The sequence below is a fragment of the Nymphalis io genome, chromosome 26 (assembly GCF_905147045.1).
Source record: "Nymphalis io chromosome 26, ilAglIoxx1.1, whole genome shotgun sequence".
NCBI lineage: Eukaryota > Metazoa > Arthropoda > Insecta > Lepidoptera > Nymphalidae > Nymphalis > Nymphalis io.
Window position 1 is genome coordinate 8,381,499 of NC_065913.1, and position 16,707 is coordinate 8,398,205.

General features: G+C 38.1%; 1 protein-coding gene across 1 annotated transcript in view; it reads left to right on the top strand.

The window, feature by feature from the left end:
• The window catches only part of LOC126778417 (rho guanine nucleotide exchange factor 11), a 177,013-nt gene extending 160,594 nt beyond the window's left edge, over positions 1-16,419 (top strand). The window contains exons 21-37 of the mRNA XM_050501919.1: positions 9,217-9,320; positions 9,626-9,754; positions 10,054-10,295; positions 10,373-10,557; positions 10,872-11,045; positions 11,270-11,539; positions 11,628-11,741; positions 12,036-12,136; positions 12,262-12,475; positions 12,645-12,772; positions 12,845-12,985; positions 13,070-13,153; positions 13,263-13,382; positions 13,571-13,717; positions 13,861-14,043; positions 14,193-14,245; positions 15,232-16,419. Of these exons, the coding sequence (XP_050357876.1) occupies positions 9,217-9,320; positions 9,626-9,754; positions 10,054-10,295; positions 10,373-10,557; positions 10,872-11,045; positions 11,270-11,539; positions 11,628-11,741; positions 12,036-12,136; positions 12,262-12,475; positions 12,645-12,772; positions 12,845-12,985; positions 13,070-13,153; positions 13,263-13,382; positions 13,571-13,717; positions 13,861-14,043; positions 14,193-14,245; positions 15,232-15,255 (2,413 nt within the window). The 3' untranslated portion in view covers positions 15,256-16,419. The remainder of the gene's footprint in view (positions 1-9,216; positions 9,321-9,625; positions 9,755-10,053; positions 10,296-10,372; positions 10,558-10,871; positions 11,046-11,269; positions 11,540-11,627; positions 11,742-12,035; positions 12,137-12,261; positions 12,476-12,644; positions 12,773-12,844; positions 12,986-13,069; positions 13,154-13,262; positions 13,383-13,570; positions 13,718-13,860; positions 14,044-14,192; positions 14,246-15,231) is intronic.
• The last annotated feature ends 288 nt before the right edge of the window (positions 16,420-16,707 follow it).

Below are 16,707 nucleotides of genomic sequence, written 5' to 3' on the forward strand. Positions count from 1 at the left end.
CAAGATATACGATCGGATGCTTATGATACACTTGAAGGATCATTTTGTATTTGTGAAATAAAAAAAAAAAAACTTTATATTTTAATTAGATATAGCTAGCTTTCTATTGCCAAACACTGCCGAACTAAATTAATTATAACAATTTAAATTTTATGTAATAAGTTGTGTGGCCAAGGAGCCAGCTCAGTATAACTGACGATGAGTCGAAACACGGCATCGGTTTTCAGCTGGTTTACGCAAAATCAACTAACAGTATCAGATGCAAAGAAAGAATTTATAAGTAAAATTATATAAATATTAAACAATGATAAAGAAAAATAATAATAATAAAAATAAAAGTTAACTGACGACCACATAAAAAATGACTAGGTACATAGATTCTTTGACGGTTCTTCTAGTCTATGGATTCCGATTTGAGTTTTACCTTTGATTAATGAAATGAATTTATATATAATTGATCTATGTTGTTAGTGCAACGGAATCGTCAAGGAAAATACAGAATTAATATATTATGTAAAACAAAATATTGCAATATATATAAATATATTATGCCATTGCAAGATATAAAAGACTTAAATGTCAAATTTTCTTAGAATCCGTCAAGTCATTCGAGGTCGATTGAATAATTAAAACAAAATATACATTATGCAAGTACGCTCATACAAGCAGTTTTGAATCAAATTTAATGTTACAGCAGATTATTAATGTAGAGTCTAAATAGTCTCTCTATCCTCCAATTAAAGAATACGTTAATTATATACAAGTAACTCGTACATCTACACGATAACGATCAACGAAAACTAAAATTAACTCCACGCTTTCCTAGCTTATATTATCTTTTATTGAATTAAACAACGCAGTTGTCAATATCGTTCGTTTAATGTGATTTTTAAATTTGCTAATTGGCAAAGCTTATCGTATTTGCGGGTTCTTAATATAGAAGCGAACTCCTTGCCTCTCGTGTTTATATATATATATATATATATATATTGTTTGATATTGTTCCTACCAAAATAATCAACGTTGTTGTGAATATTCTAACTAATATTTAAAATGTGAAGTAATGCGAAAGTGACTTTGATTATTTGTTTGTTTGTTACCCCTTAACTATTAAACCGTTCATGGTGAAATTTTGCATACGTTGTCAGGCCTACTTAACACTTGCCTCCTCTCTCACAAGCGGGCGAAGTCGCGGCTTGAAATTTATATATTAGATTAGCTTTAATGTTACCGTTATTATTCCATCTCCGTGCTAAACACCCCGAAAAGAGTCTTGAGATCCGATCAACTATTTCAGCAAATTCGAAATTCCTTTCGCGTTCTAAGAATATATTCGCAGCTCTCGATGCCATTTTGTCGAAAACTATTTTGCATATTAATATAACCTTGTCATTGGAGTTAAAATGATTACGTAGTCAGATAAGCGTTTAGCTGCCAAAAATATATCTGATTGGTCCAAATGAAATTAATCTTCAAACGCCAATACGTCGAAAATATATTTTACTACCGGAGTTTTCTTGATGCCTTAACTGCTATTGGCAAATTATATATTTAGCTACAAAGATCGACAGATGTTTAGTAATAATCTGTAAAAGCCTCCTTGTTCCACCAAGCTGCTCCAATGCGGGGTGGTGGATAAATATGATGCCGGTTGTTTGCGATGTTTTCTTTCACTGCCGATCATGAGATGATAGAAGCACAAATTAAACACAATAATTCAATAGTGCTAGTCTGGGCACTATAACACTAGGCCATCACCACTACGCATGATATCCGAGTTTATTTTTGCAACTGACAGAGTAACGGGCACAATGAATCACTTTTCAATTATTCGTCTAGGGAAATAATATTTGCTAAGTTTGATATTGAAAATTTCGAGTTTGTAAGTAGTTAGTACATATACGAATACGGTCAACAGAATAATGAAGTTTTGGAGAGTTTTCGATCGAATGTGGTCCAATTTTGAAACTCAATGATTCAACTGTTTGAAGTTGGAAACTTGATGTTTTAGGGTTTTTTGATTGAGTTTGATGAGAGTTTAAGCACAATACTGACGATACAAAAATATAGAGTTGAAGATATTATAAATACAATGAGTTTTAGTATTCCATGTAGGAAGTTCTTCTCACACTTGGCAATGCGTTGGCAATATAATTTATTGTATGCCATATAGATGTGTGCTGTTATTTGCGATGTAAATTCTATTCTACAGTTCTAACAAGTCGTTTTGATTTCGTACTTTTAAAAATAATTTAATATTGAAATTTGGGAGTATCCTATCTTTAGCGAATATTATGAAGTTAATTAGAATTTTGTCATCTGTCAGGTTCAGGTTGAAATAATTTGTACGCAATCTTGATAATAAATGGGAAATATTTAAATTTAATTTGTGAAATTCTCACGAAATAAGGTAGAGTTAGTAAGGGGGTTGTTTTGTAATTTTACTAATTTTTTGTGCTTTTACCTACTTGTAAATACAAATTTCTATATTTTCTTTAAATTCTCAGAATAAAAAGAGTCCTAAGCAAATATCAACTTTTGCTATCATAATGTTGAGGTACATGCAAATTTCATATTCAGCAGATTCATATGTGCATATTACATACGAATCTTATTCTTTCTTTAAAGAACCTTTAAGTTTTCATGGTATATACCCATATCATCAGTGGGGGACAATAATAGCCCAAGGGTTCAGAATCAAACCTGTGACTTGTACATAGCCAGGTAATATTTGATGAGGTATACTCTTGTGCTATTGTAGATATTTGTAGAGTATTGTATATAAAGATAAACATAGCCCCCCTGTCACTGTTAACTGTACTAAATAATTGACAACGGTAAGCTAATCCAAGTGATTGCTAAGTGATCGTCTTATCAAAACAGTTGAATATTTTTCATTTCGCTTCGAGTAAAAGTGTCTATGCAGCGCGACGTCCGACGTCAGTAGTCTGATACAGACGCGGGTCGGGTCAGACGTGCACAGAGATCGTCCAGCTCTCTGTGAATCCGGTTTTTTATAAAGTTTTTTTCAAAAATTGGATTCCGAGTGTCTCCGTGATTACTTAAAATCGTAAATTATATTTGATGAACGAGTATATCTTGAATTTCAGTTTCGTTTTCTTGTGATGGTATTTTAAGTGTACTTTTAGCTATGATTAATTGATTTTCAGTGATGTTAATATTTTATAGCAGCTAAAAACTTTATAGTTTTCAATACTTTTGGTAGTAGCGAATACCTAATTTAAATGCGGTTTAAGTCACAAAATTATAACTGAATAATTCGTATATTTATATCGATTGAATTGTATGCAAGTGAATATTATTTTCGTTATTTTTGTTTTTGCTATTGTTTAAATAAATAAACTAAAAAGAAAATTGGACAAATTTCGATTTTTACACTAGATATTGTCATCAGAAAAAAAGAGAGCAATAGTTCAGCACAATCGGTTGTGTGGAACTGACTTAATACAGTTGCAAAATTTATTGAACCAAACATACATTCAGAGACAGTATTAGTTAAATAAAACAACTTGTAAATAAATACAATATATAATGACTACTGATAATTATTACCTGTACGCGAGTTTGTCTCGTGAGTTTATTTTTAATATACAGTAATGATGTTAAATTGAATGAGCAATAACGAACACATTGCTATCGCTCGCTCCAGTCGCATTAATTGAACGCATATGTACTAAATACAATATATAATGAAATTATATATATATATATATATATATATATATATATATATATATATATATATATACAGTGTAACGATAGTATTGTAGATATTATTTGGCTTGGATTATGTATTAAACTAAATAAATAGATGATACAATTGTTCTGTTTCATATATAGGCGTCGTTTGTAATGTATAGTATATTTAAATCGATATAGAATTTCAGAAATAGACAAAATTAAAACAGTGTTATAAAAATGATTATATACAAGATGTTTTGATTATTTTGTATTTATAATTAAATTTATAATTCGACTGTCATAAAGTACAAATAAGGTAATACGGTATAATTCTAGAATACCTTAGGAATACCCTAAGTTGTATAGCCGGAACCTACAATCTACATAGGTCTATTAGCATGTGATTAAGGCAATGCCTACAATTATATACTGATATTGTTATGTACCGCTATATACGGATTAATTATGTAGGGTACTGGTTTAATTGATAACAAGGAATGGGTGATTTATGATAGTTAGTTTAGTATTCTACATATATTGTTGGCATTTTTTGTTTTTACGAACTTTGCAAACTTTCTGAAATGAAAGAACATTTAGTCGACAGTACGAAAGTTTTTCTTTTTTCTTTTAGCGGTTTTTGTAGACACAGCTGTAGTTACATAAATGAATTAGATATTTTACCGAAGTTATATGAGTACTGGTTTTTTTATATAGGTACTTGCGATGACAGTATGTGATGAGATCGATGGTTGGACGTATTTAAAAGCCCGTGAGCTCAGGCTCAGGTCAACTATAGGTATATACTTGACGTAGACAAGTTGGTAAGCGGGAGCCAAAGTGAAATATTAAATTCATATTTTTCAAGCATTTTTTTATTTATGTATATATAATTCGTTGTTTTAATTTGGGTTTTGATTGTCTGGCTTAACGATAGAATATTTTGGTTTAAAATACATATATAAACATGTTGGTAGAGGTATATAAAGAAAATATATAATAGAATATGAGTTTCATGAAATATCCGCTAATTATATCTCATAATAACATCGTTAGTTGCTTCGTAATTTAATTACATTATAAAAACACGTTGTTTTCGTATTTTATTATATTTTTGTTTTGTAGAGATTCGGTACGTGGTATGTGTACCACGTACGAGAACGTTATAAAGGCTTTACGGAGCATTAAAATATACATCTGCACCAAAGATTTTCTACCAACTCATCATAACTTCATATCACCAGTCATTATAACTTTAAATAGTAACTTTTGATACTATGTTTTGGTTTGAGGGGTGTGTAAAAATGACTTTAAACAGTTTGGTGATTAAAAGCGCAATGGTCTTAACATTTTAGTTCCCACCGTTGGTGATAGGTTGGCGGCGTCTGTATGACAGTAAAGATTTCTGACGGTGAAGATGACTTAACATCGTGTGGTTTGCTTAAACGTGCTAATATTAGAATCTATCATTTATTAAGAAAGGTTATGCGACTGCATAAAATCTTTCTGTATATATATAATCTATGATCTATAGAGGTGGAGCGGTAAAGTTCAACGCGAGTGAAACCGCGCAGAGCAGTTAGTATAGATATACTTAATGATTAAAATCTTCGAAATGTAAAGCAACAGATTAAATAATATTTTAGCTCGGACGGTTCTAAATTTAAAACGAAAAGAAAAACTGACTCAAGAGTGTAAACTAGACTGCAATATTACGTCAAGTATGATACATATATTAGAATATTTTTACGCATCGGTAATAAATCTTCGAGACGCAACGCAAATGCGCATTACATAAATTATCAAGAATATATAAAGAATATATAATAGTAAGAAAAAAACACATGAAACAAACCAACTGACAGGCGAATGTTGTTTCCTGAACATTACGTAATAATTCATTACATTGATGTGCTCTTTGGTCTCGTGTCTGGATCGTAAGAATGCCGATCCCGGGGTTCCGCGTCCGAACGGGTCAGGTTAGTCAAGAGATAATAATGATCACCGATATTATTCGTCTGAACATTTTTTATATATAATACTAGTTTTGGTCCGCGGCTTCGCATGCGTTTTAGGGGTATACATCCTCCCTTGGGGTTCTAGCTTGCTTCATGTCAAATTTCATCAAAATCGGTTCAGTGGTTTAGTCGTGAAAGCTTAACAGATAGACGGGCAGAGCTACTTTCGTATTTATAATATTATTATAAATAGAAAAAAGTACGTTAATATTGAGCACGATAGTAAATTTATACGGACGCAAACATAGGCGGTCTTAATTATATGTATATAAATAACTTAATTTTACAAATATAGCAACTTGTTAACTATTTATAACGAGACATATACAAGGGTGAACAATAAACAGTGACAAATCAATAAAGTTGAAGTGGTAGTGATATGTAAGAGTGTTAAAAAGTGTAATCAAGTGTAAGTCATGGCGACTCAAGCGCCCCCTCGCGTCTCGCGGAATGTGTCGCTCCCGGCCGGGAGACAGCCGCCGGCTGTCGGCGTGCTGGCGCGGCGGACGATGTCGGAGAGGTACTTCGGAGTTTTTGAACATATTTATTTATTGAGGAAACTAGGTCAAATTTTAGTTAACGATATATTTCTAAATTGATGTCTGTTTTGGTAACTTTTGACAGCGTTAACTTAATTAACGGTTTATTCGTGAAATGCAGCATCTAATTTGGTTACTTACTGTATCACCTTGTGACGTAACTTCAAACTTTTCTTATTTATTTATATATCTAATTGTTTTTTTTTAATTAACCTTCAAACTGAAGAAATATTCTATATTTTTTTCCACAACTGTTGAATCTGTGTGTCAGTCGGTGCGTAAGAATCATAATTAAATGTGTTACATATGAGTAACTTGTCATATTAGTCCAGTGAAATAATCATTAAAATGAATTTTGTTGTTTTATTTTTAATTTGAAACTGATAAAAAAAAATTACTGGTGGTAGAGCTTTGTGCAAGCTCGTCTGGGTAGGTACCACCCACTCATCAGATATTCTACCGCAAAACAGCAGTACTTGGTATTGTTGTGTTCCGGTTTGAAGAGTGAGTGAGCCAGTGTAATTAAAAAAACAGGCACAAGGGACATAACATCTTAGTTCCCAAGGTTGGTGGCGCATTTGTGATTTAAGCGATGGTTAACATTTCTTACAATGCCAATGTCTATGGGTGTTGTTGACCACTTACCATCAGGTGGCCCATATGCTCGTCCGCCTTCCTATTCTATACAAAAAAAAACTGCATAAATAGCATTTGAGTTTGAGCATACACTTGTGCACGGTAATAAATCCTGCCGTGGTCGAAATCAGCCAGGAGAACATCACAAACTGGTTCAACTACACATCAGTTATATTATTTATCTCGTCTAACAATTTATAGTTGATAATTTCGACATTATGCATTCTATATTTTTATTTAAAGAGATTTAATTTTTCGTGAACGGCAGTTGTCGGATGTTTGTCTGTTATCGCGGACATAAGTCGACTGACAATTATGATAAATTATTTTTATCTCTGTAACTGACTGCAGCATTTTTGTGTTTGGACTTGTTTGTATATATTTTTTTGTTGCACTAAAATTGTAAATGTTCCCTTTTTCATACGAATCGTTTCGTATTAAAACCGGTTTTATTAGGTATTTGTGATGAACATAAGTTCGCTTTTATTAAATTACTTTCATATTGAATTTCAAAATTTCAAGTTTTGGAATTATGGAATTTTATTATTCCACAGAATTTAAAAGCTATGTAATTTGCTTGGAATCCATTAATTTTGAGTGAGTACGTGCAATTAAAACGGTGACGAGTTATTTTCCACCTAGACTATAGATTATATAGTTGTAGCGGGTACGAGTTCAAGGGTAGATGCAGGTCCTAGAAACAGAGTAATTGTTGTTTAATTTTTTTTAAGCAATCTTGTTGTTAAAGTACAAGATTAATAATTTGTATTTTTGAATTTATTTTTAATTTTTAATTATTTCCTTACGCATACGTGCTATAAAAATATATGTACATCTTGTTACGTTTTTAAATCATAAACAAATGCATAACACATCTTACATCTGACATACATACATTTCTCACAGCGAACGTCTAATTACCTGAAAGGCGAGTGACGACTAATTGGGTTGAAGGATGAAATGCTAATTATTAAAAGATGGAATTTGTCTCATTTTGTAATACACCTTTTATAAGTTCCAGCGTTTTGTTCGTAGGGATTGGAAATCTGGGGGTTGCAATCGATGGTCGTTCCTAACACATATCGATAGGAAAACACGTCTGACTGTTACGTTTTATATTTATTTACATATTAATTAGATTTCTTGAAATACCTACTGAATGTAACGTTTGCTGCCAGCATATGTACAAGGCGTAGACTGAAAAACAGCCTAGCCGAGGCTCCGACCTTTTCACCGAAGTACCAAAAATCACACTGTTAACTCTTTTTTTATGGCTTTGTACCTTAATTTTGTCTTTGTTTCTTTTAAGTGAATAAACTTCTTTATTATTATTATTTATGAAATACACTAAAAAAAGTTTGTTTTGTTTCTTTGACTACATCATTAGTTTTCGAAATCTTTACTTCGTGTAGGTTCTTCCAGTTTTAGAACGATAACTGCCGGTGTCATTAAAAGAGATCAAAAATATTATTTTATATACCGATCCAGCCTTGTTAAAATGTTCATTGGAGACTTGTGTCAAACATAGGAAAGCGCTCGCTCGATGTGTTCAATAACAAAATATGTTATGGGTCATCTCGTCCCTATATAAATATATTTCAATAAAACATATTTCTTTCCAATTTAATAGATCACTTACACGAGGACTACGATGCTCTGTGCCAATAGAAGCCAAACAATCGTTTGAAGCGAGAGCACATTTTCATAGCGACGCTAGTTTTAGAGCGTTTTATAACTTCCTTCGCGTGTTATGAACTGCATTTCCTTCGACCTTTGAAACGTGCCGTCCAGCATCTGTTCGTTTATGCGAATTAAAGTCGGATTAGACGTTTATATACGCCTTGTTTATTAATAATTCCGTAATGCATTTTATGTACTTTGCCTGCGAACTGAGAAGTTATCGTTTCAAAGAGTTATGAGCGGGATATCAAGTGGGCACGCATATCAGAATGTTACAACATAGTGAACTTATAACATATTAACATGAATAATATTCCTTTCTTCCTTCTTAAAATGTTAATATCTTATTGTATTTCAATTTGTCCTCCTTATTTTCATTAAGTCGGTTAAAGTCCGGCTCGAAGGACCATATTATTATGTTTATGACCTATTCAAATGATTCGCCTTGAGAAGCTCCGTGTAATTGAATATATTTAAATAAAGAACACATATTATGCTTTAAAACGTTAATTAAACGGACTTTAATTATAATATTGTATGTTAATGTGATGTGAAAAATATATTTCAGTATAAAATAATTATTTTTATAAGTCATATAAATATATTTAATTGTATTTAATGAATTTGTTAATTATTTTTTGCAGTGATCTCGAGCCAGGCGCGCCCACCGCTCCCTCGGGCAGCTCAAGTAGTTCCAGTCTCTCTTCTAGAAGCAATGAGAGCAACACCGTCGCTACTGAACACCAAGGTATGTCACTCATAAATGTTATACATTATTGTTTAATAATTATTTGAATTGAATTTCAAGGAACGTAAACGTAAAATTAAACTTTTAAACAAAAAGCAACTAAAAATTTAGAAATGTGATTCTCATCTTTTATTGCAAACTTGTAAAGTATGTTGCACAAACTACTACTCAATACTTTTTTTTCTATATAGAACTCGAAATTGAGAGAGTAGATTTAATGCAGAGAACTTGTAATATAATTTACATTCAATTAAATTAGTGTATTTTGTTTGTACACATCGTTTCCTATCTTTATTTCATTGCAGCATCCCAATCCGACTGGTCCGAGGAAGAGGAACCCCTCGCCGCTCAGTGGTCGGACAGCTTGCCGCCGCACGTCCGAGATACGATCATACTCTCGGCTCCCATCAGGAAACGACAGGAGGTTATACACGGTATGAGGAATATTCAGATTTACTCACAGCGCACTCAACAATCTTGTATTGTTCACAAACACCACAATATTTTGCATTTGAAAAAACATTTTAGTTACTAGTGATTATAAGTGTTAGTATAAGTTTCGATACGCGAACCAGAACCCTTATTATATAATAACGATTTAGTTCAATAAAATCATATATTTTCGTTATGACGCAAGTTTAAAACAATCATTATATACATAAGTGTACATAATAATTGTTTTAAACGTGCAAGAGAAGATGTCACGGGACTGACCACGAACGTCTCCGCACAGAGCTAATAGTGTCCGAGGGCTCGCACGTGCGCTGGCTCAAGGTGCTGGGCGTGGACTTCCTCAAGCCGCTGGAGCGGCAGCCGGCGCTGCTGCCGGCGGAGGAGCTGCGCGCGCTGTTCCCCAACCTGCCGGGCGTGCGCGAGCGCCACTCGCGGCTGTACGCCGAGCTGCGCGCCGTGCGCGCCGACGCGCCCAACCACGTCGTGCAGATCCGCCCCGTGGCCGACGCCATGCTCAGCACGGTGAGGCCGCGCGCCGCAACGCTATGGCGGGGAATATAAGGAATCCACTTGATTTCAACGCTGTTCTCTATTTGTAGCTCGGCGACTCGGGCTACGCCTCATGTCTCTCCAAGTTCTGCCGCGGCCAGCGCATGGCTTTGGATGCGCTGCGTGAAAGGAGGCGCAAGAACAAGGAGCTGCATCAGTTCCTGACGGGACGGGAGCAGCTGCCGCGCTGTGGACGGCTGCAGCTGAAGGACCTGCTGGCTTGCGTGTGGCAGAGGTGAGATAGAGAGAGAATTTGCAAAAAAACATGGAAAATTATCACGATTAGCTAACGGAACATCAAATCAGCTTAAAATAAAATATGTATTCAGAGTGCTGACGTTATTTTTTCTTTACAAAAACATTTCATAATTTAGGAAGATCTATCGTGGTCACTCATTAACTAACATTCGGTTGGCAGAACATAACATTAAAAGACATTGCTTTTCTCAAAACTAATTTGACTGTAGCGGTATAACGAACTATTAAAATGATTGTAGTCTGATGAGTTGTTTTCTAAATGATCCAACGTATGGAATATCTGTGGTGTAGGCTCACGAAATACCAGCTTCTCCTGGAGAGTATACTGAAGACGGCGAGCGAGGACGAGAGCGCGGACGGCGAGAGTCCGGAGGACATCAACCAGCTGAGGAAGGCGCTCAACGTGGCCAAGGACGTGCTGCACAGCGTGGACACCGCCATACGTACGGCGGAGAACGAGCACCGGTAAGTGTCGGGGACCTAAACTTCTTTATTCTATCAACAAGTACAAATACTTTGAGTTGCTCTTTACGATTTTGAGGGCTGAGCGATGAAGTGGGTAGTTTCTGACACAAGGGACTCGTTACACCTAAGAGAGACTCGGTAATCGCCGAAGGTAATCTCACAATAAAAAAACCCTCACCTACCATCGATACAAGTCAGCTCGACTAACCGAGTCCCCCCCGCAGGCTGCGCTCGATCCAGAGCAAGCTGGAGGTGCGGCTGCCGGGCGGCGCGGGCGGCGCGGAGTGCGACGAGCTGCGGCGCCTCGACCTCACGGCGCACGCGCTGCGCCACGAGGGCGAGCTGCTGCTGCGCACCGACACCAAGCGCATCGCCGTGCTGGCGCTCATGCTGGACGACTGCCTCGTGCTGCTGCAGCGCGAGGGCGACAAGTTCGTGCTGCGCCCGCTCGCGCAGCCCTCGCACGCGGCGCTGCTGTCGCCCATCATCAAGTGGTGCGTGCGCGCCGGCTGCGTCTCGCCACGACGCGTAGACCCTAGCCCTCGCGTAACCCTCGACTCAATTCGCACTTTGCCTTCGCAGGGATAAGGTCCTCTTCAGGCCGAACGCGGCCGTCCGGAACACCTTCTTCCTGATGAATATTAACGCGATACAGATGCACGAGCTGTCGACCCACACCGCGACCGAATATGTCACGTGAGTTTGAACTTTATGGTTGTATCGCTTTAGGTCGTTAAATAGGTCGCGTTTGTTTTGGATTTTTTACTGGAACTCTTATTTCGAGCTTATTTTTGGAATAATTAGGATGATGGTAATTACAAGTACATTGGTTGTATTCGGAACAGTTAATGTGTAACTAATCACCGATGGTGTGTCTGTGTGTGAGAGTGGGAAGTGGTGACCGTCGGGTGGCCCATTTCCATATATCCTTTCCTATGTATATAGTTGTAAGTTCGTCCTGTTACTGATAAGTTCTTCGGTTCGCAATAGGTGGGAGAAGCACATCCGGGAGTCCCCGCTGGCGCGCCTGGCGGAGACCAAGCCCGCGCTGAGCGCCGCCCACCAGCACACGCGCTCCACCGACGACTCCGGTGAGTGACTGTTGAGATAAACCTTGATTTGTGTTAGTTATTTGTGTAAGACTATTTCTTTTTAGTTTTGGGTAATTTTCTGACGAAATGAAAACAGAATTATGACATTATTTCTTGGTCACCAGGCATCAACGTGTCAAGGAATCCCTCCGATGCGTCCGAGAAATCGACGTCCAGCGCTCCCCCCGAGGAAGCCTGCGAGAGCGAGCGAGACCGAACGTCCGTAGAGCGAGACGACACGAGCGAACGAGACAAACAGTCGCTGGAGCGGGAGGAGGAGAGGGAGCGGGACACGCGCTCCGTGTCCGTCGACAAGGAGGAGGAGGACGAGAGGCACGAGTGAGTACCGACCGAGGGAGACTGCTAACTCATTTATAATATATACTTTTATTATAGAATATATTTTAAAAAAGTCGAAATTTTGCGAATAAAACTTTTAATTTCGATTTTAAACCTGAGCGTGCTAGACGCACCGACACCCGTACTAATATAGCAGCACGTTCCGCAGCCACCGGCGCGCGGTGGGCCGCATCAGCACGCACGGAGCGTCGCCCGCCGCGCCGGACGCGTGCGCCGTGGGCGTGCGCGCCGCGCCGCCCGCCGTGCACACCGCCACGCGCGCCTTCTCGCACCACGGTCGGCGCACCCCCCATTCCCCTCCCTCGCCCTTCCCGGCCGAGCCCGTACTGACCGCGCCGCTGTACACAGAGCGCCTGCGGCGGCTCGACGAGGCCATCCGGCGCGCGCTGCGGGCCAAGAGCCTGGTGGTGGCCGAGCTGCTGGGAGTGCCGCCCGACAGCTTCGCGCACCTGGCGGAGCTGGCAGTCGCCGACACGCTGGGCCACGTCGGTGGGTCCCGCCGCGCCGACACCTCTCAGCGCCACGTATTTCAACTCGGATCTGGCGTACTAATATACCTCCCCTCTCCCGCAGACGTGTGCGGCGAGCTGCAGACGGCTCGCGAGACGGAGACGACTCCGGATCTGCACCAGCTGCTGCTGGCGGCGCAGGCGCAAGGTGAATACTACCGATGCACACTGACTCGTTTTAACGAAAACACAGTGAATATTTTCCTTCTCGATGGACCGTTCGATCTCTATCTACAACGAACCGTGCGCCCCCGCAGCGAACCAGTTGACGGAGGCGCTCAGCGGCGCGCTCGCCGTGAGCGACGCGGGCGCCGTGGCCGCGCGCGCCGGCCGCTGCGCCACGTGCCGCGCGCGGGGGCCGGCCGCCGCCGCAGGAGGTGCGCCGCTATTATTACAAGTCTTTTTTAAGCTGAAAAAGAGCTCGTCAAATCATGTTTTGAGCGGTCTTGAGACGAATCGCAGTAGTATTTTTGATAGTTATCCGCTTTGCACGTATACGTATTTTGCCCGATTATTTTGTATATCGACTTCGATTACAGTAATTATTATATATTTTTTATTTTAGATACAAATGACCACCAGACGGAAAAATCGGACGAGGCGGAGAGCTCGCGCGCAAAGGACAGATTCGACCACAGCCTGGAGGCCGACGCGTCGTTCGACATGCTGACCGACCTGTCGGCCTCCGAGTCCAGTCTCGAGGCCGCCTACGGTATGTCGGTTTTTATAAATTATAATATAGTTTTCACCCGTAACGATTTCTCAAACTCAATTTGAAAAGTAATCTATATAAATTTGCACGTTTCGATCTGATTGTTCTTTGTCCATTTATAAATATTTGTTAAATATTCGCAGAGCCGGCGGGCTCCCCGGCGGCGGCGGCGCTGGCGGCGCGGCTGAGCGCGCACGCGTGCGGGCTGCAGGCGGCGCTGGCGGCGCTGCTGGCGGCGCTGCCGGCGCTGGAGCGCGAGCGCCGCGCGCTGCGCGCCGAGCTGGCCGCCGCGCGCGACCGCGCCGACTGCGCGCGCCACCGGAGAGGTACCGGCGCGACCGGCCTGGCGACCGGCCTGGCGACCGGCCTGGCGACTGGCTCGTTGCAAACATAATGTTCAATCCCCGCCGTAGTTGTACATCGAATATAAAAACGCTTCGGACGCTACCTTAACGCTTGCTTCGTATCATTCCAGAATTTCAAGTGACGGAGGAGATCTTCCCTAAAGGAGTTGACCAGTCGATACAGGTCCGTTGGTATATTGACGTTCATTAATAAATGCGCTATCGTATAATTGTAGTCTGAAAGTTGTGGGCCAGGCATTTCATTTACATTGTAGTGGATAAATTTTACATTTTTATACAGTGTATGGACTTCGGGGGAGTAAATGGCCAACACATTAATGCACTAGCCACGCCGCGGGATGTTAAGTCCCCTGTAATTACAGTGACCCACTTATCTGTACCACCCACTCATCAGATATTCCACCGCAAAACAGATTAACTTAGTATTGTTATGTTTCGGTTTAAATAAAAAGTGAGCCGATGTGACTTCAGGCACAAGGGACGTAACATCTTAGTTCCCAAGGTTGGTGGCGCATTTGTGATGTAAGCGATGGTTATCATTTCTTACAATGCCAATATCTATGGGCGTTGGTGACCACTTACCATCAGCTGACCCATATGCTCGTCCTCCTTCCTGTTCTATATAAAAAAAGCAATACAAATTCAAAAATGTTTGACGATAGAGTGTAATTTATATTTTAATACTTAAGTAACTTAAAAAAAGTTTAAACATAAATTATTGAATGCTAATTGGTTATTATTGTAAATTAAACAATTTTTTTTTCGCTATAAATGTTATATTTTTAACTGTAATGTAATTTCTTATAAAAATTATTTTTTATGTTATTTTGTATTATTTATCAAACTGGCAACATCACTCGATTCCTCAATAACACTACGTAGATTTTGATTTTACATTACTCGCTATTTAATTTAGTTTTTTTCCCACTCATTTCTGACTCCAGGTGAGAATTTTGCCAGAAATTAAGTCTCAGGAACAATTCATTCTATATTGCAGTATAGAATGAATCGTTCAGTATAGAAGTTATTATTAAACTAATTAATAAACTATGAAATAGTTTTCCAATAAAGGTTTCAAACATTGCCTCATTCCGCTTGTGATAAATTGTGAATCTGTAAATATTTTAACAGTGGATTTTTTGCCAACAGGACCAACCGAGTAATGGGGGTTGATCTCCCAGCTGAAGACTTCGCCGTCCGCCCGTGACCCCACTGTGACGCTTAACGAAACTTGACGAAAAAACGAGATTTTTCTCCAAAAAATCGATATATATTTTTGTTGAAAGTTTCATCAAATTCGACCCAGCTTCTTGACCACCCAACGGTTTCGATGTCCCGTCGAATATTAAACTCGTACTAATATTGTATATTTTGTAATGTAACAGTAATCGCAACGTTACCGTTTTGTAATATTTTTAGTATTAAATCAATTATTTTGTTTCTTTTTTCGTATTCCATAAGTAATTTGTTGTGATCGCTTGTATAAATATATTATTTTGCGTTTCTATACTATACGTGTATAAATAATGTAAATAATGTCTCGCTGTATGTCGGTATGTTGCGCTACTTTGAAATAAAAAAAAAGTATTATTTGACAATATACATAAAATTCTGTATTTTTCATTGTTAATAATATTATACGTATGTAATGTAAAATGGCGGCCCGTTGGACGGTTTATCGAGTTTTTATAAGTTATTTATTTTGATTGTTGTTAGTAAATTTTAACTTTAATTTTTTAAATCAATTTTATATAAAAGTAATATTTAAAGTTTTGACAATGTTTTTTCTACGAAATTATAATTTTTTGATTTCTTTTTATTTAAATAAAAACATCAATATATATATTTTTTATGTTATTGTTTGAATATAAGTATATCCACGGGGCCGTCCTGTTATTCCACGTATTGTACAAACAGACACGATATTTTATATAGATAGTAAGTGTAGATTTGTACCACAGTGCCCTAAATATTCCTAGTACCTTGCTAATGCCATATTAACTGACGTATGTAACTAGTTGATACATAGCTGTTTAATTTATATAGAGAAAAAAACCAAAAAAGTAAAGAAAAACAACAACAACCGGTAAAGCGACGTTCACTTCGGCCGACAGTTGGATGGGTGACCGATTTTCGACAACTTGTGTAAACAGCGTAGTGATTTTCGAATAAGCTTTCTATGATAGGAATTGATGTTTCCGTATATCGTATTGAAAATACGTTAATTTATATTAAATGTATAATTATATAATTAACAAGCTGTATATAAACAAAAACTATACACATTAGATATCACTGTACCTAAGTATGTAACATAGAATAAACATTGCCATTGTAGATGTGTTTCTTTTTAACGAAAACTCCTAACATATGTGACACTACAGGACTAGCTTATGTATTGAGGAATTATTTTATTTAAAATGGTGATTATAGGACCTTTGGGAGTTAAGCTATTAATATAAGAAACAAAAATTGCATACACATATAACACAGACACACACACACAAACACACACACACACATATATATATAACCTCTGCTAACCCTATACAGACTACACATAAATTATTCAGTAACAGAATAATTATGATTGCTGAAAAAAATATATATGTACGTTATATTAAG